Source organism: Passer domesticus, chromosome Z (assembly GCF_036417665.1).
Source record: "Passer domesticus isolate bPasDom1 chromosome Z, bPasDom1.hap1, whole genome shotgun sequence".
NCBI classification, from domain to species: domain Eukaryota; kingdom Metazoa; phylum Chordata; class Aves; order Passeriformes; family Passeridae; genus Passer; species Passer domesticus.
The window spans coordinates 74,275,490-74,302,909 of record NC_087512.1 but is presented as its reverse complement, the minus strand read 5'-3'; the positions used below and the strand labels follow the sequence as shown (position 1 = coordinate 74,302,909).

Here is a 27,420-nt window from a genome sequence, read left to right as displayed (position 1 = left end):
CCCCGTCGGCGGTGCGGCGCGGGGCGGGCGGCGCTCCCCGCCAGCGCAGCGGCATGAAGGAGCCGTCGCTGCCCGGCACCTCGCTGCAGCGGGCCTGCCGCCTCCTCGTCGCCTTCTGTGCCCTCCACCTCTCGGCCACGCTGCTCTACTACCTGGCGGGCAGCGCCCTGGGGCCGCCGGGCAGCCCCGAGCCGCCGCCGCGCCGCCCGCCGCCCGCCAACCTCTCGCTGCCGCTCTCCCGCCCGTCGCCGCCCGCCGCCCGGGCCCGGTCCCCGCCCGCCGAGCCGCCGCCGGGCCCCTGCCCCGAGCCCTCCCCGCTGCTCGGTGAGTGCCGTCCCGGCTGGGTTTCGGGGCGCGGGCCGGGGCCGCGGTGCCCCACGCCGCCCGGGGCGCGGGGCGGGAGGCGCGGGCGGCCCCGGTGCGCCCGCGGTGCTGTCCCCGCGGAGCGGGAGCGGCGGGCTGCTCTCGCCCGTGCCGCCGGCGGAGGGGGATTGTGGGAGAATCCCCGGGGAGCCGGTGCGGGGATGCTGCCGCGGGCACGGCAGCGGCGAGCGGAGCCCTTCGCTCTCGGGAAGCGCTCCCAGCCCGCCCGGCTAGGTTTCTTTCTGGTTGTCGTCGAGGTTGGGTAATTTCCTCTCGGAACTCTACCCAAAATGCTGCTCTTGCGCAATTGCCAAGCTCAGGAAGGCTTTTTGCGCTGGGCAGGCTTTTCGCAGCCTTTCTCTGTCCGCGGACCTGCTGAATGAGCGGCACGGGTTTAAAATGAGCCGTGGGGCAGGGTCATGAGTACGGTTGTTCTGTATCCCAGCGGCGCTTTCCACTGGACATATTTGGTCCTGTGATGCAGTACCGTGATACGTGGCAGCCTGGCGTGTGTTTTATCTGCACTGGAGCTGTGCTCCCCATAGGCCTCTTCCACGACCGCTTGGGTGCTGGCATGCTGGCAGGATCTCGGCGGGTTTGCAGGCTGCTGGTGGTCTTGTTTTTACTATGTGATGGCCTGGAGCTGTTTTGATCTGCTGGCTTTGTCACAAGGCAGAGTTGGGGACAAGGGGAGTTTCAGATTTTTTCGGACCTTTAAAAGGCTCTCCCACCCAACTTGTTGCCTGCAGCTGCTGCTCCCTGAACAGACACTCCTGTGCTGTAGGTAGGGCTGCTGCCATGACCTGCTGGCATCCCAAGTTGACAGTAGCCTGGCCACACCTTGGGCCCTTGAGCCTGGGGGTAATCTCCTCTCCCTCATCCACCAAGTGTGCCATTTCAGCACAGTTACCTCAGTTACCAGAGATCACATCAGGGGAAGACTTCAGAGAAGCTACCTGTGGTTTTCCGCTTACAGAACTGACAAAAAAATTCATGGTTTCTCTTGGTGCTTGCTGGTCAGCTCTTTGTGGATCAATGCATCTGAATTACAAACGACTGTTTTGTTATTTTAGGAAGGTGGTTTTGAGGTCACTAAAAGAAACTGTCCTGTGTCTTGTGTTGCTGTTTTTGATTCGTATCTTTCACTTTTTCCCCCTACATCACTTATGTTGAAAGTGGCTGTGCAAGCCTGTCCTCAGAGAGTGGATGTGGGAACCCTTTATGAGTATGGCTTTGCTTTGAATGGTCTCCAGTTAGTCTGATCCTGTCAGGAGTGAGTCATGTGCTTTGGAAATGCCTGGAGTTCAGAGAAATGCTCTTAGTGACCCCAAGATTCAAAGTGTTATTTGAGTTAGTTGCTGAAGGATCATTTAAGATGTTTTAAATCATCTTTGTAACATCTTCAGTGCCGTTCACTGAATCTGTCAAAGGCAGATGAGGCTGCTGGCAGTGGTTACTGATGGTCAAGAGAGCTACAGGGCCACAGAAGGAGTAGCTCTTTACAACAGAGTAGGCAAAAGTTTTCTGGCTGTGTTACCTTCCGTACTTGTGGGGTGGTGCAGTCACATGCAGCCTGGCACCGTCACAGCATCAAGATTTATAGCCAGCATGTAGGTGAGAAACTGTTTGTTCTTTTTTTGTTTGTTTGGTTTTGGTTTTTTTTTTTCTTTTTTCTCTCTGTTCTTTTCAGATTTTGGTAGCAAACAGCACTTGTTAAACAATTGTATCGTACCTCTCGTGTTGGTCAGAGCTGAGTCTGCCCTGATCAGCATCTCATGTGTCTCTAAGGCCACCGTGGGGAATAGAGGGTGTGCACTTTGTGGGCACTTCTGACATGTAATTGCCCCGCCCAGAACTCAGAAATACTCCTTTTTGAGCTCAAAACTCACCTATCAATATGTACATAAAAGGCAGGAATCGTCCTGTGATTCCTGTATTCCCAAAAGCATGGGGAAGTGCTCTGATGGGAACAGGTAGCTCCAAAAACTCCATTTCCTCAACAAACCAACATTTATTGTAACATACATGATTCTGGGTTTTTTAATTTCCTGCCTGCCCCTCCCCCGTCGTTGTTGGGAAGCATGTGATGACTCACACAGGATATGTGTGACTGAACTGCTCAGGCTTTTTGAATGGTAAAATAGCCAGGTACTCATTTCAGAGGCCCACAGTTTTCTTCCTAGCAGTCTTTAGAGAGTAGTTTACAATCCCTGCTGTCTGGCTCTGCAACAAATGCATTAGCTGAATGAGGTTTAATCTCTTACAAGAAGCTGCCAAATTTTAAATGTACTTTTATGGTTCACTTGCTACCATTTATAATTTAAAAGAATAAATCAGGGCTGGGGTAATACTGTAATTCAGCTTCTAGCTGAAAGTCCTTAAAGGCTATGCAGTTCTCTAATGCAAGGTAACATAAGCATTTTGGATTTATGCTCCAGTTTAGAGCTGCATGCTAATGAGTATCTTAAATAGGGTATCAGGAAGCAGAACCTGCTTGCTGCAGTAAAATCTCAAGAATTCCGAGAAATTCTGGTTTCTCTAAGAGGCCCGAAAACAAGTAAATCCAGGTATTTCCTGCAGGTGTCCATTCCCCAAATTGTTACATTCTTTAGGAGATGCAGAACAGTATTGTGGTTTGGTGGGGTTTTTTTAATAAAAATTTGCTCTCTAGAAGTAGTGTTGGCCTTAGCACTTTCAAACCAGTCAAATGTGTTTCTTCTACCATTTCCATGTGGTTTTTGTATTTTGGTGTTGGGGTAGTTACATGCCTGCTGGTTTAAGGAGAGTATGCACAAGGGGTCAAATTCTTCAGCTGAAAGATCCCTTTCCAAAAGAGCTCACTTTAGTGCAGTAGAAGTCTGCAAAGCAGAATTTCATAGACAGGCTTACCTATGTGTCAGGGATGTAATTTTCAAGTCCTGCCCAGGTGAGTATTTCTGGAGGTTATTCTAGAGTACAGCTGTCTCCGTAGCCAATTCTAACCCCCATTTAGACACCAGGTGTTGCTGGCATGGCAAACATAAAAGATGTGCTTTTGCCCATTTTGCCATGAGCATCTTATGAGAAAGTTCACCCAAGTCTGGTACATATTGCAGTCATATGTCTGTCTTAATGGTTTTTCATGCCCAGATATAAAATCATAAAATTGATAACTCTGTACACTAGTAATAAACAGATAGTCACAAAACAAAAGTGTAATTTAATGTGTGAACCAGTGAATTGTCCAAAGGACAAACCACTAGGGAGGCACTCATTTTCAGTAAGGTTTAAAACCAGCTTTTTCCTGGGGTACCTTAGAATGGATTGGATTGGATTCAATTGGAATGGATCTGAAAGATTATTTAATCCTGACTCCTGATGAGGGCATGCACACCTTTACCTAGACCAGATCTTTCAGAAACACGTCCAATGTGGCCTTGAACAAACACTTCCAGAAATAGGGCATTCAAAACTTCCCTAGACAACCCATTCCAGTACCCCACCACTCTCACAGTAAAGAATTTTTTCCTAACATCTAATCTAAACCTGCTGCAGTTAAAAGCCATTGTCCCTTGTCCTGTCACTGTCTTGTCAAAAGTTCCTCTCCAGCTTTGTTTTTTCAGTAGAGCCTTGTCTTCTCCAAGCTGAACAGTCCCAACTCTCTCAGCCTGTCTTCACAGGGAAAGTGCTCCACCCATCTAATCATCTGGACTCACTCCAACAGCTCCATGTCCTTCCTGTGCTGGGTGCAGGTTCCAGGTGGGCTCTCAGCAGAGCAGAGCAGAGGGGCAGAATCCCCTCCCTCCCCTGCTGCCCACGCTGCTTTGGATGCAGCCCAAGACACGTTTGGCTTTCTGGGCTGGGAGTGCCCATGGCTGGGTCATGTCCAGCTTCTTGTCAGCCAGCACTCCAAGTCCTTCTGCTTGGGGATCTTAGGCTTACAAGGAGAAGAACACTTTCTCCAAGACGTCAAAGAGTTCTGGATATAAACTGGTGCTTCCCATTTCCATGTTAGTGAGGTACATTTTAAACAAGGATGAAAGAAAAAAACTCCTTTGGACAGCTGCCACTCAGGGAGGAGAAGACCTATTACACAGGCTGTTTATTCAATGCACTGCTTCTAATGCCTGTGTAGTCAGTACAAGCAGGTGCTGAAGATAAGTGATGAGGGTTTTCTGATGCTTTGAGGTAGCCTGTAAAATCAGCAGTGATGCTTATGGCCTGCATTACAGAAGTGTTTAGAGATTATGTGCTGCCTGAGATGGAATTCATAAATAATATATTTTGAGGCTCGGTATATGTGGACATTTTGTGGGCAGAGGTAGAAGATCTTTTACTGCTGGCAGAATCCTAGCAGGACAAAACTGGGCAAGAGGGTGAAAACCTAAGAGATGCTAAGCCTGCCATTTTTTAGAAGAATTCTAGTGCTGACAGTGATGAAGGGATTTGGTAGGTTTGGCATGCCTGGGGTCTGGTCATCCTGTCACATGGCCCACCTGCGGTTGTAGGCTCTCATCGTGGTGGGAGGAGTGTCTGCCCCAGGAATTTGAGGTCTCTGAATCTGTGGGGTCACTTGCAGTACCAGGCAGTGCAGATAACATTTGCTTTACATGTAGCATCTCCCTTTCCTCTGTCATCTGGACCTGCCTTTTTTTAACCTTTTTTATGTAGCCGGTCTTTGCTCCTTTCTGCCTGCCTGGGTGCTGGAGGCATTGCTTTGCTCACAGACACAAGCTGGGGCTGTGTTGTGTTCCTCTTCTGCCTTCTTTTGAAAAAGTAAAACAGAAACTCAGAGAAGAGCATGGAGAGGGCAGGGGAAGGGGGAGATAACACATGAATTAGTTTGCTCAAATTTAAGCTTTCTTGGCTTCAAAAGAGCGTTTGAGAAACTGTTAAACTTCTCCAAAGAATATGCTGAAGATGTTTGGCAGGGAGCAGATGTGTGATCCTGGCAACACCACCGACAACTCCACAGCTGTCTATCTGTGTGGCTGGGAGCACATCATACCTCTGAAGCACAGGCTTCCTTGGCAGGCAGGGAGCAGCTTCTGTGAGGAAAATATCACTAGCATCCTCTTATCTGGTCAATGTGGAGGTCAAGGAGTGTTAATTAGGCTCACAAAGTAACTTGGAAAGGTAGTGTGCTGTGCTGAAGAGCAGCTGTTTCAGGGACAAAGCACAACAGAGGGAGGAGAAAATGAAAGTTTTCTGTCTCATGCATGTAGTGTTTTATAACATGCTTGTTTCTCTGCCAGCATTGATCTGAAGCAATAGCTAGTTCCTTTGGAGATTGGGCCAAGTTTGTGTTTGGAAGGAGATAGATAACTTGCAGCTTCCAAAACTGTGCTTGGACACAGAATTCAGTTAAGCTCTTTCACTTTCCTCCTCCCTTAGTCTGACTTCATTCAGCAGACGGGGAACATTGTCCCTGTCTTGAGGGCCATCCCTACCCCAAAGGGCAGGGTGCTGGAGGTGCACAGTCCCCAGCAGGGAGGTGCTCGAGGTCTGGTGGCCTCACATACAAGCAGGAGGTGCTGGGCTCCACAGCTTGCTCCTCTCCTCACCAGTGGACACTACTCCTGCCAGCCACTGCTCTGCTCCCTCCTGCACACCCTTCTCTGCAGGGCAGAAGGGGGATTTGGTTTGGGGGCAAACCCAGCCAGTCCACAGCAGTACTGCAGTGAGAGGGCCAAAGATTTGGGGTGTTGGGGCATGCGGGTGCAGCGGTGTCAATGCTCAGCTTGCTCCTGTTTCTCTGGGTAGGAGAAGGTCTTGTTGCTCAGCCTGTCCCCACCAAATCAGTGGGGTTTTTTTGTGCAGCCCCTGCCTGCAAGGACAGGTGCCTGGTGTGCCAGGTGTGGATTGCATTCACAGTGCAGGTGCTAATTTCACTGAGGAGTGGCCATGACCCGGGCACGGCAAACAGCCCTTCCAGCAGGCTTCCAGCTGCTGCTGAGCTGCCGGAGCTCGGGGCAGTCCCCAAGCTTTTGCACATGTTTGTCTGAAAGAGAGTTGCTTTTGTCACCTCAACTGGGGTGTCACTGGATTTGCTTTGAGGGCAAAGACACAAGTTACCTGCAAACCTCTCCTGCAGAATCTGGAGGTGGCCCTATAAAGGCCTTCATGGGATGGGTTCCCACAAACCTTTGTGCTCCAGGGCAGCGCACGAAGCAGCAGCCTTCTCTCCAGTCATGCAATGCCCTCCTGCTGTCCTCACCTCCTGCGCTCCCTGATGCCAGCAGCAAGCCATGCTTTTGGGGTGCACAAGCCCTGGCAGAGTTTCAGCCAGACAGACACACCTCCACCCCACCTGGCACCCGGCACTCCCCCACCTGTCTGGGGAGTGCTCCCCAGCCCTGGGGCAGTGCTGGAATCCAGGTGCACATGCCACAGGCAGGATGGGATGGGGCGCGGGAGAGGGGCTGCAGAGATTCCCTGATGATTTGGGCCTGCCACCGGCAGAGACGTGCCTGAGATGCCACCCGTCCTGGGAGGGCTCCTGTCCACACATCCCGTCCTGCTGCACGGTGGGGGGTTTGTGGCTGATGGCTGCTAACCCTTTTTCTGATCCATGTTTGTTTGTTTGTAGTTTGCTGTTAAGAGAGCCTGGAATTTAATTTTGTGGCGGGCGGGAAGAGCTAATGACATGCAGATTGCCTGGCTCAAAGGGAGACAGTTCAAAGCCGCCTCAGTGAGCGTGCACTGGATTTGAGCCACCAAGGAGGACTTTGCTTCTCTCCCAGAAGTACCCTCCGTCAACAAGACTGTCTCCCTTTTTGTTTTATTTTGTTGTAAAGATGCCACATGCTAGTGTCAGTGTTGGGGCTTGGGTTAAGAAATTCTTTTCTCTGGCCGTAGTTGCTGAGTTAGTCAGGCAGACCCAATGTTGCCAGCACATGTGATACATCCTCATATTTTTCAGCCTGTTTTCATTTGGGGTGCGCAGTTGCAGATGCCAGACCATGTGCGAGCCTGCCCAGGGTAGGAGAAGAGCCCATGTGGCAGGCTTCCCCTGCCTCGGTGTACCCCACATCTGTGAGGGTATGCACACAAGTGTAGCTCAGCCAAATGAAATGTATCCCAGCCTTTGGGAGGGCAGGGTTTTGGGGGTTTTTTGTGTCTAGGATATTTCTAGAAAGCCCCAAGGAGTTTTTTACATGGGAGACCCAGATGGGCATGGCACATGGGGGCTGCCCCGTCCCCCCACCACGGGCCTGAGCCATGACTTGAGTCTCTCTGGTGCCATCTGAAAAGCTGCTGGCACAGCTCTGAAGTTTAGCTGATGGGAAATTATTTCAATTACCTTAAGAGGAAGTTACTGCTTTGCTGAACTGTGAGGTGCAGCTGCCTGCCTGCCCTGGAGCTGCCATGTGGGGCTGGGGTCCAGCCCTGCTTCACAGCCTGGGGTGGGGAACTTGCTCTCACATTGTCCGGGGTGGAGCTGATATTGTTTTTCCCAGCCAAGGCGGGCTTGGTGTGGCTGACAGGCCCTTCCTTCCCTTTTCTGTCGGGCCCCTGCAAAGCGAGGGTTGTTTGTTTTGGTTTTTTTCCCTCTGCGAGCTCTGCTTCTCTTTTCCAGCTTTTCTTCCACATGAGGATTGTCTGAGTGTGACGGTGTGGGTGTGCACATGGCTCAGTGGATGGATAGCAGTGCCCAGCTCTCAGCCAGGGTGGTGGAAATATTCTTTTTGGCTTTGTTCAGGGAGAGTCTTTTTCCAACTGCTGCTATCTGTTTTTGCTTTCATTTTCACTAAATTAAATGTCTGAGATTGATGCCTGGCTTAAAGCATGCAGGTGGATTTTGCTTGTTTTCCCAGTGAAGCTCTCGGGAGGGTGATTCAGATGTCTGGATCACTCTTCAAGCCTGTCCAGGGAACTAGTTTTCCTCCTTCCTATTTCCTTCTGCCAGGGCCACAGTGCATTCCTGAAGAATAGGGCTCCCCCAGTCTGTCCTGCCTGAGTCCCCCAGGGCTGCCCTTTGTGGTAGCAGCCCTGGTTTGTATCACCTGTTCCCACCTTTTTGGATGGAGTGTGGTGTCGTCCTGTTTGCAGCCCCTGTAGGGATGACTTCTGGCCCTGCGAGGCATTGCTTCCTGAGTTTTCCCAACACTTCTAGTATTGGGAAAGTGTTCCGTGGAGCCTCCCTAGATTACTCCCTTTGGTCTAGGGAGGCTAGAGCAGTCTCTAGATTTATAATAACATCAGGCTGAGTGGATTCTGGGCCGCTTGTGTGAGAGTCCTCTCATTTTGGCTCAGTAGGATGAGCACCAGGAGGACTGTGTGCTGGCAGCCTCAGGCTGCAGAAAGTTTAGGTGTTGTGGCAGGCATGGCCATTGGGAAGTCGGGATGGGAAAATCACTGGCACTGTGGGACAGGCTCTTGGGGCTCCAGCACTGAGCTGCCTCTGCTTTTTGCAAGCCTCACATTTTGCTCTGTGTGAGAATCTGCTTCCAGTTTGTGATGGCCCCTGGCTTTTCCTGTGCACCTTCCCTGTGAGCAGAAACGCGTCTGAGGAGCAGGAGTGGGTTGGTTTTTTTTGTTGTATCTTTCTCTTACCCTGCCACCGCCAGCTAAAGCCTCCTTTTACAAACTCTGAAACGTTTTGATGTGATGCTGTGCTTTTGGGTTCTTTTGCAAGCTTCCTGCAGCGGCCTATTTATGTTTTTGAGATTTTCTTTTGCTAAAAATACACAGTGGGGGCTCATGAAGCTGCTCTGCTGGAGCTTTGTGATGCTGAACCCAACAGGCATGTGCCTACAGATGGGTGACCAGTGTTGTAAGTCCACACAGTGCTGTCATGCCTGTCTGTTTTTTTAGAAGGAACTCCAAATACAGTGACTCCTATGGCAGGCAGTCAGCTTGAACAGAATCAGAAAAGATTCAGATGGAGTGAATCGAGCTGGAAAGTTTACCTAGTAAACATAGAGAGGGACAGAGTCTTGACAGGAGGGACAGCACTTGCAGCAGACTTTGCACATTTTCTTGGCATTGCAGATTACATCCTGAGTCAGCATCCTTGGGAAACAGCAGCCCTAGGGCTGCTTGCTGTACAGGTAGTCAAATTTCAGTGAAAATGACTTAAAATTAGTAGCTGGAACTGTGACTCTATTAACCAGTTGGAAAGCCTGTGTGTTTGTGGATTTGGCTTTAGCCTTGTCCTGCTTGGGAAGTCAAATGAAAGTGTCAATTTGCAGTGGGTGGTATGTTGCTGCTGCTTTGTGTCAGCCACATGGCTTTACGAAGTTGAGTTTGTTTTAGTCATTCTGTATTTCAAAACAGCCTATTCAGCTTTTTTTCTGGTTTTGTATTTGGTGAATGTATTAACTGAGTGACTTGAGTCCAGCGTGTCTCGGAGGTGCCTGCCTTGCCACTCGTGGATGGCACTATTGCCTGGGGACTTCTCACTGACCCACATGTTGGCTGCATCCCTTAGGGCAGTATTTGTGAGAAGGTGTGCTGCCCTTAAAACTGATTCATTAAGCAGGAGGTTGGAGCAGTAGAGATCATTTCTCACCAATGCCCTTCAAGACTATGAAACTGTTAAATCTCTGCCTTCTGCAGCTGTATTTTACAATGAATATGCTTTCTGCTCCCATCTTTTCCTTGCCAATGTTCCAGTCTCTGTAAGGCAAGCAAGAGTGCGTGCTGGCAGGATGAGTGGTCTATGTTTCGCCTTGGGGGGCTGCTGGATGCCAGCCAGCAAAATGCTGTTTGCAGTTCCAAATGCTTGTGGCTGTCCTTGCCCAGCTGGAGCTCACAAGTCACCAGTGGGAGATTTCCTCTGTAAGTTCACCTAAATAGCAGACTTTCATTTCCTTCTGCCTTACTCTGAGTAGGTTTGAGACATTAAAAGAACCTTTGTTTGTTAAACCAGAAAGCATTCTCCAGTCTGATGGGGTTCACAGTCACTTCTTGGGAGCAGCAACTGGGAGAAGAGTCCAGTAACTGGGAACACAGAGCCCAGCTTGTCCCAACAGGAACAGGCTTGTTTGATGGGACAGCAGCCACACCCAGTGCCTGGCAGTGGACTAGGCTGGCAGGGCCCTCCGAGGGGATGTGTTGCTCCTGCCCCTCTGATTCCTGCAGCATCCCAGCAGGTCCTGCTGCTGGCAGCCAGGTGCAAAAAGGATGGGAAAATAAAGTCCCTGGGCACAGATGCCCAACATAATCCTGTTTGCTGGCTGTGACCGGTTAGGTGAACCATGCCCAGTGCAATGCCCTCTGCTGTTTTAAAATCACAAGTGTAGCATCGTCCTAGCTCTGAGTGCTAGTTTCCTAATGGAGGTGACTCTCATGGGCACAGGGATGGCTGGAGGAAGTGGGTGTGCAAGTTGGGGTTGGGGCCAGAGGCTGTTTTGGAAAAATGCTCTCCACCGTGGTGTGGAAGCAGCCTCCACATTCAGCAGAAACATGAAATATGCTGTCTCCCCCTCCTGCCACCTCTGGCCTCATTGATATGATGCCTGTCCCACAGGCACGAGGATGGCTGTGCCTGGGCCCTGATCCTGTCACCGCTGAGCCCCAGTCCCAGTCATTCCACTGCATGTTCCTTCCTGCCCCAGTTCCTCCAATTTTTGCCTCATCCTCCTGCTGCAGAGCACCTTCTGAGCTCTCCCTGCAAGCCACATTTAGACTTCAGAGCAGAGAGGCTTGGGCCCTGGCCCTGCAGCTGCAGGGCAGCATCCACAGGGCCCAGCTTGTACCATGGGGCAGAGAGGGTGCAGAACTGGGCACAGGTGTCCGTGGTGCAGCTGGGAATTGCTGGAGTGCTGGGAGCGGGGCAGACTGATCCCAGTGCCCGGGAGTCTGAGAAATCGCTGCCTTCTCCTTGCGTGAGAGGGAAACTTGCACACGTGTGACCAGTGCAACATGCAGAGATCAGGAGATCCCTTTGCATGCTGCCACTATGTAGGTGTTATGCAGCAGAGCCTCCCTGCTGCCTCTGGAGGTACACCCAGCACCTCTGCCAGCTTGGCCAGTCTCCTCCTTGTCCTCTCCACTGTGAGTGAGCACAGGTTTGTGAAGCAGCACAACCAAACTACAGTTGCTTCTTCTAAATAACCAGGGAACGAGCCGTGAGTCTGGAGAATTATTTCTGCTTTTTTTTTTTTTTAGTAGTGACATGTTTTGGAATGCACAAGGTTGATTGCGACGACCGCTGCCTCTTTGAGCTCCGTAAGTCACTTGTGCCCGAGCTCCCCAGGGCAGTGTACCCCACCTTGGGGACCCGGGGGTCCCTGCAGACATTGCAAGGAGGGGGACACTCAAACACACCCAGATGGAGGAGAAGGGGAGCATACAGTTGCCAATCCTTAAGGGGTGATCCTCAGACTGGCATTTGTGGTTGATGCTCTCTGCCTTAAGCAGGGGGCCCTCAGCAGCCCCCCAGTGCAGAGTTTGTGGCTGGCTGGTGCAGGAAGCAGGACGTGGCAGCCGGAGAGGCCCTTCCTTGGGCTTCTGTGGTGAGTTGCTCCGTTGGTGCTGGAGCTGCTGGAAGCAAACAGAAGGGCCAGCCTGGCTGTTCTGACAGGGTTTCTCTGGTGCCACCTGGCCTTCTCACTTTTCACCTGGTTTTGACACATTGTTTCAATGGTTTCAAAACCTGCCACTTTTGAAACCATCTGCCGGAATTGCCAACGGGTATGCAAATCTGGATATGGAGTTTTTTAGCATTTCTAATACAGAACTTCTTATGAATAAATGGCATGTCTACAGAACCCTGAAAATATCTCTAAGGAAAAAAAAAAAAAAACAAACCAGGAAGAGTATTTTATTCACTTTGCATGTGACTAGCCATAGGTGAGTTTGTCAGTAGCAGAGCAGACTATTTTTGAAGTACTTGACTCTTGGGCTGCCCGAGGTGGGTGAGAGCCCAGAGGGCAGTGCTTCAGGCTGGTTTTGTGGTGCATGTGCCAGTGGGAACACAGCTCTTGGCTGGCCACACAGACTGTAGGATTTGCAGGTCTCAGTGCCAGTGACTCCTTTGGTTCTGATACCAAGAGGATGCACTGTGGGTCTGCTCTGACTTGGTGGTGTGAGGTAGCTTTGGGTATGGACGGCTCAAGCTTCAGCACCTCCAAGCACCGATGGGATTGTGTTTGGACAAAAAGCTCCGTTTCTTAGAAACCAAACCCAACCAAAACCCTAATGTTTGTAAAGGATGTATGCTCAGAGAAAAAGATTATGTGTGTTAATTTGCTTTGTGTTATGACTCTCTTCCAGTTGGTGCACTACGTGTGGAGTTTTCCCAGCCTGTAAACCTGGAAGAAGTGGCAAGAATAAACCCACAGGTCAAAGCAGGAGGTCGTTTTGCTCCGAAGGACTGTATAGCACTTCAGAAAGTAGCAATAATCATACCTTTCAGGAACCGAGAGGAGCACCTGAAGTACTGGCTCTATTACCTGCACCCAATTCTCCAAAGGCAGCAACTGGATTATGGAGTATATGTTATCAACCAGGTAAGATGATAGAGACAAGCTTTTACACAGCTGTTGCAACAGTGCCTGTGCCCCTTAAAACAAATGGTTATTTCCTTTGAAAAGCAATAGGCTGGCAGGCAGGAATAAGAAAAAAGAAAAGGAAAAGGAAGAAAAATTTTGCTTCAATGATTTTGGTGGAAAATCTGAGATCCCCGCTTCTGCTCAGGTGCACTTCCCTCTTAAGAGTTTCTGCTTAAAAAAAACACTTGGTGAGGAGGAAAGAATTCCTAATAGCACAACCCAATTAATTATCTCTTTCCAAATGTCCTTTTTTCCCAACTGCTGCAGGAATGGCATGCAGAGATTTTTAAGGTGACAAGTTGGTATTAATGCCTAATTGTATAGCAGATGTGCCTTAAATGTGTAGGATTTCACTTTATCGAGCACCTTCTGTTGATGTTAGTGCACAAAGTCAGGATGGAGAAAACAAAGATGTGGTAGCGGGGTGGGTCAATGGTTGTCTTCAGGGGAATGGAAAAGAAACAAGCAATCATGGGGAAGTTCTTGAAGTTTTTTGTTTTGGGGCTTTTTTTCCTTGCAATCTGGTGGCCTTCAATCTCCCTTTTAAAAAAAGAAAGGTGTGAAAATGCACATTTCACTCAAGACAAGCTGTCTTAATTTGTAGAGTAATGCTGTTTAATAAGTGAGTGTTGTTCACCCTTGGAAAGGCTTGAAATGTGCAGGCGTTTGTACAGGCTGCAGGGTAAAAGGGCAGATGCAATTCTGGGAGCCTCAGCAGAGACCACCTTCTGGACAATTCCACTGCAGTTTCTCTCTTGGATATGTATTTATATCCTGTTTTCTCAGCTTAGCAAGAACTGAGATGAAATAACATGCTTTTTTAAGTCATAACTCCTTAAACTTCTGCTTGGATCAGCTGGTGTGTTTGGCCACACCAAACACCATGAATATTTAAAATGGTCACCCAAGCGACGAATTTCGTCAGACTTGAAACTACGAGGAGACTTATCCTGAGAGAGAAAACTGATACTCCGTTACTACAATTTCTCTTGCTTTGCTCATTTCCAGGGTGCCAGAGATCATGACAAAAGACATTTCTGGGGAATTAGCAGTAGTTCCCCAGCACAGCAGCCAAGATGGTTCGGTGTCTGCATCTGACTGCACTTGTGGCCTGGCAGCCACGCTGCTGGGGACACAAGGCATTTCTGCAGCATGTGGACTGGCATGCTGTGCCCTGAAACTGAGCCCTGTAAGGAAACCCATCCTGTGTAAAGCACGGAGCAGCTGGTGCCGCGGCGGTGCAGCAGCGCAGGGCCAGCCGCAGCGCTCCACGCTTCGCGCTGCGTTTCCTGGCACGTGCAGCCTTGGCCTCTGTGAGTTGCTGGTGCCACGGGGCTGGCTGAGCCACAGACCCTGCTGGTCAGGGGTGCAGCTGGAGCCTCCCTGCTCTGAGCACGGCTGGAAGCGACAGGGTGGTGTGGTATCCAGCAGTAGTCCTGCGGTGGGGGCTGCGGCTCTCCCAGGCAGGAAGGTCACCTGCCAGCTGGGAGCTGCCTGCACGTGGTCTGGGGCATCACCTGTGGGACAGCAGCCACCTCCATTGTGAAGAGCTGGCAGTGCAGCTGGGGCTGGTGTGTCCCCATCGGTGGTGTTCCAGGGTGAGGAAAGCAGTGCTGGTGCCCCTAAAGGCAGGCAGTTCTGCAGTCTGGTTGGAGTCCCTGCAGCTGCTGTGATGGTGCATGCTGGCTTGCATTGCCCTGTGTTGCTGACTGCTCCTCTTCTGTGGTCCTGTTCTCTAGCACTAGGGCTGTGTCCTTTACAGTTAACTCTTACATAAGTTTCTATAGCAAATGCTTTTTCTCAGGTGCAGCCCTTGGGCATAGTTTGAGTGAGAGTGAAATGCAGTACACAGGGTATATATATATGCCCTGACCACACCCAGCAGATATAGGTTAGCAAGTAAGACTACTTAATTTGTAAAATAAATGTTCTCCTTCTGCATGCTTCTCATAAGCCATGTCTAGAAGAAGTGGAGTGGTCAGAGGTAGTAAAACCACTGGATGCATCTCCCAAGGGTGAGTGGGTACACTGAATAGAGAGGGATTCAGAAAATGTATTAATTCTTCCAGAAATACAGTAGGAAAACAGTCTTATTTCTCTGCTGTCTTGACAATTGCTTTTCTCTTTTTCTTGTCTGTCCTTCCCTTTGCATCTGCCCTCCTTTTTTTTTTATTTTATTTTTCCTTCTAGTGGGGAAATATTACCTTTACTTGTTAATCCTGTCTATATCAAAGCAATCACTGAAGCAAGGAGAATTACTGTGTGATCTGGTTCTTACACGCTGCCTACATGCTCTTCTGTGCTCTGCATCTCATAGAAAGAAAGAGGAGCGCTGAGCCCTGCTACTGCTGCACTGGTAATGTCAAACTTCTTCCTTTCAGCACAATGTGTTTCTGTCACGAGTCCATTGTGTCTCCACCGTGCTGTTCTTGCGTGCCTGAATGCCTCTGAGTAGGACTTGGCTGAAGTCAGGGGGATGATGTTTGTAAAATGTCCGGTATGTAACAGGAGCCAGTGGAAAATAATGTATGATGTTTCACCTTGCACACTCCACCCCTAGAAAAACCCAAACCCTGTGCTTTGGAGGAGTTTCCAGGTAAATCTGAGATGAGGATACACAGCTGGGCACGCTTTGCCCAGGGCCCATTGATGCCCCACAGGTGACAAATTTCAGCGCCTCCCTCAGCCTTGCTCATTCCCACTGTTGCCCGTGTGTTCTTCCGCACTGCGGCCATTGCCACGCAGATGCTCAGGTCTGGAAATTAATCTTCTAGCTGCATTTTCAGCCCATGCAAATGCCCATGCAGCCAAACTGAAGTTTGGGAAAGGGAAGATTTAGGCAATTCCCTGGAAACTGGACAGTTGTTCAACCGTTTTCCACTGGCCCCTGGTGCTATTTGCAGTGTCTTGGTAGAAGTTTTCCAGAGGGGTGTGTGCGTGTGTGTGTGAGGTGTTTGGGGCATCACTCTTACTCGTGTTACTTTGCAGGGCGTATCAGGTATGTGGGCAAAGGAGGGAATTGTGCTCAGCTTCTGCTTACCCTTGCAGTGTCAGGGAGGCAGGTTTTGACTGTGGCTGCTCTCTCCCACTGCCCAGTGTAATTGTGCTGAGGCCGCAAAACACCCGGTGACAGAGAAACACCAAAGTATCCCCTAATATCTTTCTGTGGCTCTGGAAATTTGTTTCTACCTGGTCAAGTCCACTGGAGGAAGGACTTCCCCATGGATATCGCATGTGTGGTTCAGGCCATCTCAGTGTATCCCTGACTCAGCTGGCAAGCTCCCACTGGAGGTGATGGCTCTCCTCGCTGGCCAGAAACATACATCCTCACCATTACCTCCATGATATCCGATGAGCGTAGGATTCAGGTGAGAGAGATGCAGCCACATTTCATCTGTGCTGTCTGCAGGAGGAATCACAAAGCTGCCTCCTCTATAGATGTGGGAGGCAGAACAAAGCCAGGACGTGTGGCTTCTTGCTGGTTTGCAACTCCTTTAGTTTGAGTAACGATTCCAAAAACCTCAATTTTTTTCTGTCTAGCACTGAAAAAAAAGGAACCCTGCCTCCTTTGGCAGGTCTAGCTGAACAAACCAGGTTCAGCCGAGGTAAGGGATGGGAAGTAAAAAAGCCTGGATGTTGTTCTGCTCAGGCTGATCATTCACCTCCAGGTGAAAGCAGGAGTCAGTGTTAGACCTTGCAGGACTAAGGCAGCAGTTTGTTCTGGGAGTGATAGAGAGAGTTAATTCAGGAGCCAGAAGCAGGTGCTGGGCACCAACACTGAGCTCCAACATGGGTTAAATTTCAGGACAAGAGAACATTGGGACAAAATTGTCAGGAAAAATAAAACAACAAAAATGTGCTTGAATGACAAATTTTCTGTCTGAAAGCCTAGGAGAGCGTGGAGGCTGTGTCTAGAGCTTGACTGCATTGTCTAACTAGCAGTCCTCTGTGTGCTGCCTTGCTCTTCAGGATAATGCTCCTCTGTCCAAGCCAGCCCAAACTAATCAATTTCTTTGTGACAAGTAGCAGCATTCATGGGATGACAAGCTACTAGGCAGAGGTGAGGAATGGAGGTTTTTTCAGCTGTGCTTTACCTGCTTTCTCAAGGGTCACCGGCGAGTACTGCGCTCTGTGCTGACCTGGAAGGAAGTTTTCACAGCTCTGGTTTCTTGTTTGGTTGTTTTTCCAAAATGTCGGGGATCAGATCAGATTGCAGCGTGCATGTGAGTTTTGAGAGATATTTGAATCTGAGATATGCAAGCATGCCAGTGCTTCCACAGTGCCTTAGGTAAAGAAACAGAGCTTCTGCAAAAAGCAAAACCTCTTGTCAGTCTTTTTTTTGTTCCAATATATTGTGTTAAAGCCTCACATGCCTTCTGGGACAGAAAGCCAACCTCCTGCAGTCAAAGCAGGCACAGTTGATAACAGCCTTGCAAAGTTTGCTGCATGAGCTACATGCTTACTGTACAGTTAGTAAAAAATGGCTTGGAGAGGGTTCTCTGTTTTCTTGTATAGGCTGTGATTCCCTTGTTCTTAGTTTTTCGGATGCCAGGGTGTGAAGCTGTGTGGCCATTTGGGAGGAGACTGGCAATGCCCACATGAAGTGTTTGCCCTGTGTCCTGCCCCTCTCCATGCACAGGGCTCCAGTGTGAGCTCTGCCAGGGTCCCGTGGGTGAGGTGGCAGGAAGGGTCCTGGATGCTCTTGGTGCAAAACTCTCTGCACTTTGAGATTTTTTGGGCAGAGGTTTAAAAACACAGCTCCTTGTAGCACTGTTAATCCCCATGTGTCACCCAGAAGAGATAGAGGCTACCCAAAGGCACTGGTTAATTACAGCTAAGCCTCTGCTGGTAACAAAATTGGTGCCCTTTGCCTTGAATTTCATTAGGAAAAGAGCAGCCAAAGGGTGTGGAACGAGACCTCTCTCCTAGACTGGCCCCAGCAGTTGCTTTGTGGTGTGAGCACATTGCACTTTGCACCAGCACCAGGACAAGTCCCCCTCAGAATCTTGGAGCCAAGTTTGGGTTTGGTGTCCTGGAACATGAGGAGTGCTGGGCAGCTAGAGCTGGGCAAAGAAAACCCTCCAGTCTCATGACCTCAGCTGCTTCCTCTCCCCAGCCACTTTGTTCCGCTTGCCTTCATGTTCTGTACTTGAGTTTTCACTGCTCTTGCTTTATGCACGATGATGATCATCCACCCACCACCTTGTTGTTGTGTGAGCCCTTTTGTTTTGGGTGAGGATGCTGAGAATTTGCTCAGATCCTCTTCCATGAAAGCTTACTCCTCCCTGTGAAGTCATTTATGCCCAAGGCAGGTGAGGAATCTTTTTAAAACTGGTTTGACACTTGCATTTTAAAACCTTCATTTGGAATATACTTGGGGCTGTTTCAAGAACCTGCATTGGCTCTTCAGCAACAGATCTGTTAATCAGTCTGGATTAAATAGTTACCAAAATGATTGCTTATTAACCAGATGAAGCTGTTACAAAGAGTGTGGTGTTTCAACGTGCTGCTCCTTGGGCACAGTATTTTATCCATCCTTGATTTGCATCCCATGTTGGGTGAGGGTGCTGCAGAGTGGGGGGACAGTTTGCACAGTGGGGGAGTCCTTTGCTTAACACTGCTCAGAGAGTGTGGAGAACTAAAAGTGGAATGGATTAGGTTTCCAGGCTGGCAAAAACCCTCAGTCTCTTTGAGTGATGCCCTATGAGTTTCTTTCTACCTGCTATGTTGGCTTGTACAGGGTTTGGGTTTGAAGCTGCTGCTGCAGAGTGGGGTCTTCAACTGGAAATCCTTACTCTCAAACCACCAGTATTCTTGGAGTTTTGGTACAATCCTTTAGCTAAAAAGCTAAAGTGCTCGGCAATTTGTGAGCCTCTACTTGTGCTCAAATCCACATATGCTTTTGCAATGTTTTTGCCTGAAAAACAGGTTCTCCTCAGGTGCTTCATTACTTGGGGAGAAAAGTAGAGATTTTCCTGCCCTGCTTTTTGCCAGTCCCTTCATTGGCTGTGCTTGCCCTGGGATAAATATACCCTGCTGTAGTGTTAGCTCTTTTCAAGTCCTGCCCATCATGGTGAGAGCTTTCCTGATTGCATTTTCCCATCAAGGCCCCCTGTCAGAACCCAGGACATCCCCCTGGTGATCCTGGATGAGCCGAGCCCCAACCAGGGGGCTTTGAAGCCCTGGCAGGGGGGTTGGAGACCCTGGCATGCAGCCAGAGACCCCTGTGGCTTTGAGTTCAACCCATGGAACAAATTACCACCTTTGTATGAAGAACTAAAGGTCACAAAAGTTTAGATAACATAACAGTAGTTGTCACAGGGTGAAAGGTGGAATTTTGAAGAATTTGACTATGGGGGTCTAGGGGCACAAGATGGAGGAATTTGGGCATTATCCTGTTCTTCTCCCTTCTTCTTCCTAGCCTCCACCTTCTTGGTGATGGTGGCACTTCGGGATTGGTTTAGAGTAGAAAGTCACTGTCTAACACAGGTGATAGGTATTGGGACACAACTGTAAATATTGAATACGTAGTTTATAGTATAAAAGACAACACCAGCCCTGGGGGAGGGCAGTGTGCCTCAGACTGACGTACAGAACAGACCTCTGCAAGCCAGACAGAGAATGTTTTAGATAAGAAATAATAAACAGACTTGAGAACGTGAGCCAAAGACTCCTGATCTCTTCTTTGACAGCTGGGTTGGGGAAAAGAGACTTTTTAACACACCTCGGGATCATCTCAACCAGAGAAAATCCAGAGAGCCCCCAGGACAGATGAGCAGTGGTGGAAGCGCAGCAAAGAAGGGGATGTGCCACCACAGCAGTGGCAGCATCCACCTCGTGAGCTGTAGCCCTTTCAGGAAGCAGCTTGTGCTGGCCTGCCATACAGAAACCAAGGCTGTGTCACAGCCACGTGCCAAGCCTGCTGCCCAGGGCCCAGGGAGCATCCTGCTCCTCTGCTTTCATGGCTGCTCAGGGTGTGGCAGAGGGCCAGAGGTGAGCAGCAAAGCATCAGACCTTGGCTCCTGGTGCCATCTTGTGCTTTGCAAATCAAGTCTGGTGTGTGATCCCACACTGGTCAGCAGTGGCTGCGCCACAGTCTCACAGCCATGTTGTGGCAGAGCTTGGGAGGAGGGTGCTGAAATTCTGGCCACAGCAGGGTTTTGGTCCTTGTCATGGCTGCAAGAGTCCCTTCTTCCAGAGGAGCTCACCTCTTTCTGCTTTTCTCTGCTGCTCCAGGAAGCCCCACCTGCTTGCCCTCTATAAGAAAATTCAATCTTTAAATGTCCGTGCACAGAGTGGGACATAGGGACTGCTTACCATTGTACAAACCTCTTGAGACCCCTCTTGGGAGCTCCCACCAAGAGATGGGAGCTGAGCTGGGTCCAGCCTTTCCTCAGCCGTTTTTCCTGCCCCCACAGTTTGTGGCTGTCCCAAGTGTGATTGTCCTGCAGGCAGCATTTGGGGTCACTGGAGGTCTGCTGCAAACATTGAATGGGTGCTGCAAGGGCAGTGCTTGGGCTCGAGCTCAGTCCATCATCAGGGCACATCAGCCCTCTGCAGCAACCAGCATCTGGCCACAGGTAAGAAACTGCTGATGTCAGCTGTCTAATTTAAACTTAACTGTTTTTATTTGTTTTTAAATTAGGATGGAGAAGAAGAATTTAACCGTGCTAAACTGCTGAATATTGGATTTGCAGAGGCCTTGAAGGAGTATGACTATGATTGCTTTGTGTTTAGTGATGTAGACCTCATCCCAATGGATGACAGGAACACCTACAAATGTTACAGCCAGCCACGGCACCTCTCTGTATCCATGGATAAATTTGGATTTCGGTGAGACACCTTTTGGAGTGGCATCTGTTTCCTAATTCCGCTGCCAGCCTAGCAGGGCAGGCGCAGTGTTACACATCCCCGCCCTCCATTGAAAGCATGGGAAAGCATCTCTCCCAAAAGCCTGTCTTAACGTGCCTGGCCCTGCAGGGAGCGGGTGGCTGCAGGGGAGGAAGGCGGAGAAATGCAGCTGAGCGGTTTATTAAAATTCACAGCTTCTGGAAGGTGAAACGAAGGGTGAGGAAGAGCTGAGCAGCCTTCGTTTAGCAGATGCCCACATATCCCTTCTTGTGTTTCAGTCTGGAAGCTGGAAGACAGCTAGTGTTTCCACCCAGTCTGAAAAGTGAGACACTTTTCTCACACAGTGAGAATTATGTGCAGCTTTAAAAAGACTGCATCAGACACTATTTTAAGAGTGAGACAAAAATTTTTTGGCTGTTTAGTTTTATGCCACTGAGAGACCTGCCCTGGTACATGAGAGCAGAACAGAGCAAAACTTCTTGCAGCTAAACATTTGGGTTTAGCAAGCTGTTCTGAACAAAAATGTGTCTTGCTTTTCCTTTCTGGGGTGTTTTTGGGGTTTTTATGGGCTTTTTTTTTTTGTGGTTTTGGGGTTTTTTTCTTTTTCTTTTTTTTCTTTTTTTTTTTTTTCCTCTGTACCAAATCCCCAAGGAGAAGTTTAAAAGTTATCTATAAAGACTGGTCATGACCCTGTGGTGGCCAGCAGTGCTAAAGCCATAGCAGTGGTGGATTTGGCAGGGTCTCTACATGTCTACACTCCAGACCCAAGCCCTGCTTGGAGCAGGACTGCCACTGGCACTGCAGCAGCTGCAGTTCTTTCTTGCACGGAGGTGAAACTTAAAATAGAAATGCATAGCCCTGGGGATTTCTCTGCTTGTTAAAGCAAAGACAAGTCTGTACTACATCCTGGTGATGCCTGTGTGGACTGTCTCCTTATGCTCTGGGTCTGAAGTTCATCTGTCCCCAGTCTCCCGGTGAATTGTCCTGTTTCAGGTGGAAGCTGGTTGGCTTTCTGTGTGCAAGGTCACACTGCCAGCTCAGTTCTGGGCTGCAAGCTTCCTTTTGGGGCACTGAGGAGTGTGGAGGTGCAGGAGGAGAAGGCTCTGTGGCATATCCAATGTCTGTCTGAGCTCTTGCCACTCCTGTGGCATTCATGTCACCTTTGGTGAGGTGACACACATTTCAGCCTGTCCTTTGAGGACGGTGCACTGCTCAGTAAAAGGCTGCAGCTACTTCCAGTTGCCAAATACTTCTCAGATATATTTGGGACAGTTCCCCCTCCCTCGGCCGAGTCCAGAGTACCACAGCACATGGCTGCTTCCTGTGGGTGTTGGCTGTGTGTGGGCTGGGTGAAGGGCAGCAGCAAGCCCTTTCCAGGCAGGCAGGCTAACCCTTGGCTAACACCTCTTCTCCTCTAATGTGCTCTTTTCTCTGCTTCCAGGTTGCCTTACAATCAGTACTTTGGAGGCGTGTCTGCCCTAAGCAAAGAGCAGTTCACAAAGATCAATGGGTTCCCAAACAATTACTGGGGCTGGGGTGGTGAAGATGATGACATTTATAACAGGTAAATAATTTTTCCTCCTTGGCACCCTGGGGTGCATCCAGGGTGGGGATGAACACCGACCTGCTGCTCTCACCTGGGTGTGGGAGGACATGGGGTGTCTCCAGGCAGGAGCTGAAGGTGATGTGTGGGCAACCTACTGGCTCAGTGAGAGCATGTTCCTGCTGGGTGCTGGCACCCCATTTCTCAGCTCCCAAGGGGCAGTGGGGAGGGGCTTCAGTTGGAAAAGTCCCTCTGCCATTGTTCATTCTCCCTGTATACTCGCCAGCATCCACACCAGTGCACTGGCTGGAGCAGTGTGCTTCTGGGTCTCCCAGCACTGGCTCAAAGAAGGGAATTCAGGACATGCAGCTGAAAGTGGATGAGACCTTGACCCACCTTGCCCAATGCAGTGCAAGATTTGTTTGGGTCTGCAGTCTTGCAGCAGATCCTTTGTTCCCAGGAGAGTTCCATTTGTCAGGCTGTCTCTATAATGCTGAGAGCCATGTGAGCTTGACTGGAAGGAAGCTGAGCATGGCTCAGAAGTGCAGGAGAGGACGATGGTGTTCTCACAGGGCAGGCTGGGAAGACCAGGGCAAAGGATGAACATGCTACCTTGCAGCTTCACATATCCACAGCATTCACTGAGAGAAATCATCATGAGGGCCTTGTATTTGGAGGCCATCTTCATGTTTCTCAGTATCAAAACTACTCTGTGATCTTTTATCTGGGGTTTCTGAGCTCTTCTAGGCTTCAGGAAAGGTGTTAAAAAAATTGGTACCTTCCTGAGGTTTTGCACTTCTATTAAAAAATTAAGAAAGGGACAGCTTTCTGGTAGGGCATTCAGAGCAAGGTGGCAGTCCTTTCTTTTTGGGGCACTCGAGTTTTGAGGAAGATGCTACAAAGAAGTGCAAAGGGAGAGACAAACAAAAAATCAAGTCTTTTTCATCACTGATATCCATGAAAAAACTCTGCAGGTGCTTTGTAGATTGCATGCAAACGAAGCTGGGCTGCCTCTCACCCAGTAGATCCTAGCTGGAACCACTGTGACTCTGACCGTGTGTCTCCTTTGTGCTGCTTCACCACCATTCACTTAGGTTTCCCCCAACACTGCAGCTTTCACATCAAAAGAAATAAGTGCTCCTCTGGCTCCTATCCAGATGGGTTAAAAACTACATGACTCCCACTCAAATTCCAGTGTACAGCTTGGACCAGGGTTAATGTGGGTGTTGGGTGTTGTTTGGAGGAGATAGAGGTGTATGTGAGGGTGTGGTGAGCTATCTTGGTGTTGACAGGGGGAGGTCTCTACTCCACGCCATAGATAGTGTCTGTGTGGAAAAGGACTGGCTTTCCCTCCTTGTGTCGGCAAGCTTGGAAGTGCACTAGTAACATCCCCCCTCAAAAAAACAAAACAAAACAAAACAAAACAAAAAACCAAAAAACCCAAAAAACAAACAAAAAAAACCACAAAAAACCCCAACATAGGTAAAACCAGTGGTGTTTGTGGAAGGTGCAGCAGAGCATTCCACATCCGTTGGGTGTTTAATGTACTTGCTTTCTACAGGCTGGTGTTTAAAGGCATGGGGATATCCCGTCCGGATGCGGTCATTGGGAAGTGCAGAATGATTCGGCATTCCCGGGACAGGAAGAACGAACCCAACCCCGAGAGGTGTGTCTTACCCTTTCCCACAGCAGGTTTAGGGGTGCCTCCTGCCCTTGCTGCTCCGACTGCTTGGCTTTCTCTTTGCTGGGCACAAAGGTCCAATGTGGAAAAGCTGCAGCCTCACTGAGCTCTCTGCTCCTGCTCTGGAAGCTGCCACCCTCCCCTTGCCAGTTTATTATCTGTTTATAGACCTTTTTCCCAACATTGCACTGTGGCACAAAGGCATATCCTCTTTTTTTTTTTAATTTCTTAAATGCAGAAAATTAGATTCTGAGCAATTGTTTCCAGCTTGTCTTTGGGGTATAAACCTCTGCTCTAGTGCAGGGTTGGAAAAGGACCTGTGTGATTTAAAAGCTTGGCTGCTTCTTTCTAGCTAAAATTTGACCCCATAGGGGTGCATTGGCCCATTGCTCAGGCTGGCCAAATCTGGGAGTTTATGGCACTGATACTCAGGTTTTTCTTGAAACACCTGCAGTGCTGCCTCAGAGGCATGCAAAGATGAAATTGTTTAAACGTTTTTCCTTTCTTTGCTGTCTCCACCCTCTCCCCCCCGCTTTTTTTTTCTTCCCCTCCTGCAGGTTTGACCGAATTGCTCACACGCGGGAGACAATGAATTCTGATGGCTTAAACACACTATCCTACAAGGTGTTAAGAACTGACAAGTACCCTCTGTATACAAAGATCACAGTGGATATTGGCTCCCCCAATAGCTAACATCAGTGACACAACAGAGACTTGCCTATATTGCCCAGGATATCTGGCCTCACTGATGCATTATATGTGCTGGTTGTATAAGAGTTGCAGTGAACCAAAAAAATAGGCCTCTTTTGGCATGCCAAAGTGTCTCCAAATTGGTTGGACAAGTGCTTTTTTAAATTTTTTTTTTTTTTATTTCAAACTTGACTGTACACAGCCTTCTAACTCTCCATTGTTTTGTAAGTCCAGAAGCTGTACATACAAGTTGTAAATAGTTACTTTGCCAGAAAATGTTGAATCTGATCTATTTGCTGCAGTACTCCCCATGTTGAATTAATTGCTGGACTCAAATTTTTCTGATTGTGACTGTGATATATCAACAGTAACTGCCCATGATATTTGGTATTTTGATTGAGGTGTGTGCAGGCATTCTTTTTAATTAATTCCTGGTTTTACTCTATGAAGGACTGTAAAATGCTGCTAAAATTGTCCAAGTTTACGCTTTGCATTAGATTTTTTTAAATGGAGACAGCAAAATACAACTTTTTTCTCAGAGCGACCAAAACAAACATCTCCTCTATGTGCAGAGCAGGTGTTGAACAATCAAGTCTGGATTCAATGAATGTCATTATTTCTTTTAGTCTCAAAGGAGGCTTTGAGTGAGTTGAGACAGTTTGCCAGAATTTGTGGGTAAGCTCCCTGCATAGGGTGGGAAGCTATACAGATGACATCTCTAAAAACCACTGGCTTCAGATAACCTTACTTCTGAATATGACAGAGATTATTTTCTTCAGCACAACACCACCTGGGATTATTTTTTTTTTTGGGTGGAGGAGTTCAGAGAGGCGTTTGAGGTGTTGATTTGTCTTTTGGGGTTTTTTTTCCATTAAATAAAGATTAATTTAATTGCACAAATAAATTATGGCCTTAACATTTGCTAACACTTGTTAGCAGTGGTAGGAAGTTACCACGCTATTTAAGCATTGTCTGAAGCTTCCTAAAACCAAAATTTTCTCTTGCAAGGTTGTGCATAAAACTTGAAATCTTTTATTACTTTTGCTGTTGTTGTAACATTTTAATAACTTCTAAAGGTAATTTGTGTATCATAAGCAGTATATTTAATACCAGATTAAAGTAGGGTGCAGTGTAATAGGATGTGATTCAAAGCCTCCTTTATCCTTAGACTAGTAGGCTTTTTATGTGCGTCATTTCATATAAGCCATGTATTTTGTTTGCTCTGTGTATTTGTCTATTAAATCTCCTGCGGTGCTGAGATACTCACAGCAGGGCCGACATCCAAATGATTTTTCTTTGCCTAAAGCCTGTTTGCAATGTGTGTCCTGTACCTGGAACCTCCCTTCTGATTGTCTCAGGCTTGAGGGGCATGCACATTCTGCAGTACTATTTTCTGTCAGTGCACCAGGGCACCACCTGTACAGACCCTGCTTTTCCTCCCCTTGACCGTGTGTGAAAGCCTCAAGCGCTGACACCCAGGAGCTGGTTTAAGTGATTTAAAGCTCTTAGCCAGAACACAGAACTGAATTCCTTCTGGTGAGTACTTTGCCACCAGCTCTGACCACAGCAATTTGCACTTCCTTGGCCTGTGCTGAAGGTTGTTAAAATCAGGGACACTTCTTGTTGTATTGGGGATCAACTTCAGCACTGCCTTTTTTTTTCCCTTTGTTTGGTTTAGTTTGGTTTTTTTTGTTACATTTTTTGTGACCTGAGGTTTTGCTGAACCCTTGCACTGCAGGGGTGGGATCCTGCAGGGACCAGGGAACAGTGCATTTCTTCTTAGGCCAGCAGTGGCTCACAGGATGCATAGGGACTTTAATTACTAGGTGCCTTTTCAGTCTCATTTTGGAAAAGTCTTCGTCTTCTTTGGTTCAAAGCTCTTTCTGGCTAGGCTTGCTGCTCCAGTCATGGTGGGAGTTGTGGAAAGATGGCCTTGCATGGAGCAGGAGCAAAGTGCAAGGAAGGAGCTTGTGGTTAAGAGTTTACCCCTTGTTCTTATCATTGAATATTAAAAAAAAAAACCAAACCAAACAATAAAATAGTCCTTATGGCAGACCAGGCTCTTGGTCTTAAAGATGCAAGGGACTACAAGAAGATGAGTTTTACAGAAATCACGTCAAATGTCTCCCTGTAAAACATTGGCATGGGTGTAGTCTGTAGCAGTAATGGAGACACAGGAGGGCACTGTTTTTAATTTTTTTTTCAAAGCTGCCTTAGAAAGGAGGGCTCCACCTCCACAGGTAGCAGCAGATAACCAAAAATTTATCAAGGCTGCACTTGAAAATGCCATGTCTTTGCAGAGAGCACCTCAATTTTGTGTTGAGCCTTGTGTAAGTCGAAGAGTTGGGACCTCCAGCTGTAATGTCTATCTATTATCAGGTGGGTAGGGGAAAATGCTGGCAGCATTCCTTGCAGTGAGATTCTTTGATGGTTAGAAAAAAATTAGTGCAACAACACATTGTTTGGCTGTATGCTGAAATTATTCAATGTCATGGAGGTGGGATGAGCACTTGTTTCTGGCTGTTGTGATCAGAGGTTTCTACAACATGTGCCTTGAAAGAGAGAAGAAATGGAAACTGGAAAATCAGGAAACCTGAAAACCCTTTTCAGCAGAGAGATTCTAGCAGTGCAAGAAGCTGCTGCATAGTTTCTCTTCCACTGCTGAAGCCACAAGCCATGTAAAGAACTGAAGCCACCTTTTGTAGCTCATGTTGCCCTTTGGTGCTGACCTGTGATTTCAAGATCTCGTTGTCTCTGTGTAAACTGTATCAGTCAAACTCATTAAATGCTCTTGACTCGACATGGCCATGAAA

At 48.5% G+C, this 27,420-nt stretch overlaps 1 protein-coding gene across 1 annotated transcript; it reads left to right on the top strand.

The window, feature by feature from the left end:
* Positions 1 to 27,420, top strand: B4GALT1 (beta-1,4-galactosyltransferase 1). The gene is made up of 6 exons (XM_064403575.1): positions 1 to 324; positions 12,565 to 12,800; positions 20,488 to 20,675; positions 22,135 to 22,257; positions 23,798 to 23,902; positions 24,475 to 27,420. Exons 1-6 carry the CDS (start codon positions 54 to 56, stop codon positions 24,608 to 24,610), a joined length of 1,059 nt encoding a protein of 352 aa, XP_064259645.1. The 5' UTR covers positions 1 to 53; the 3' UTR covers positions 24,611 to 27,420.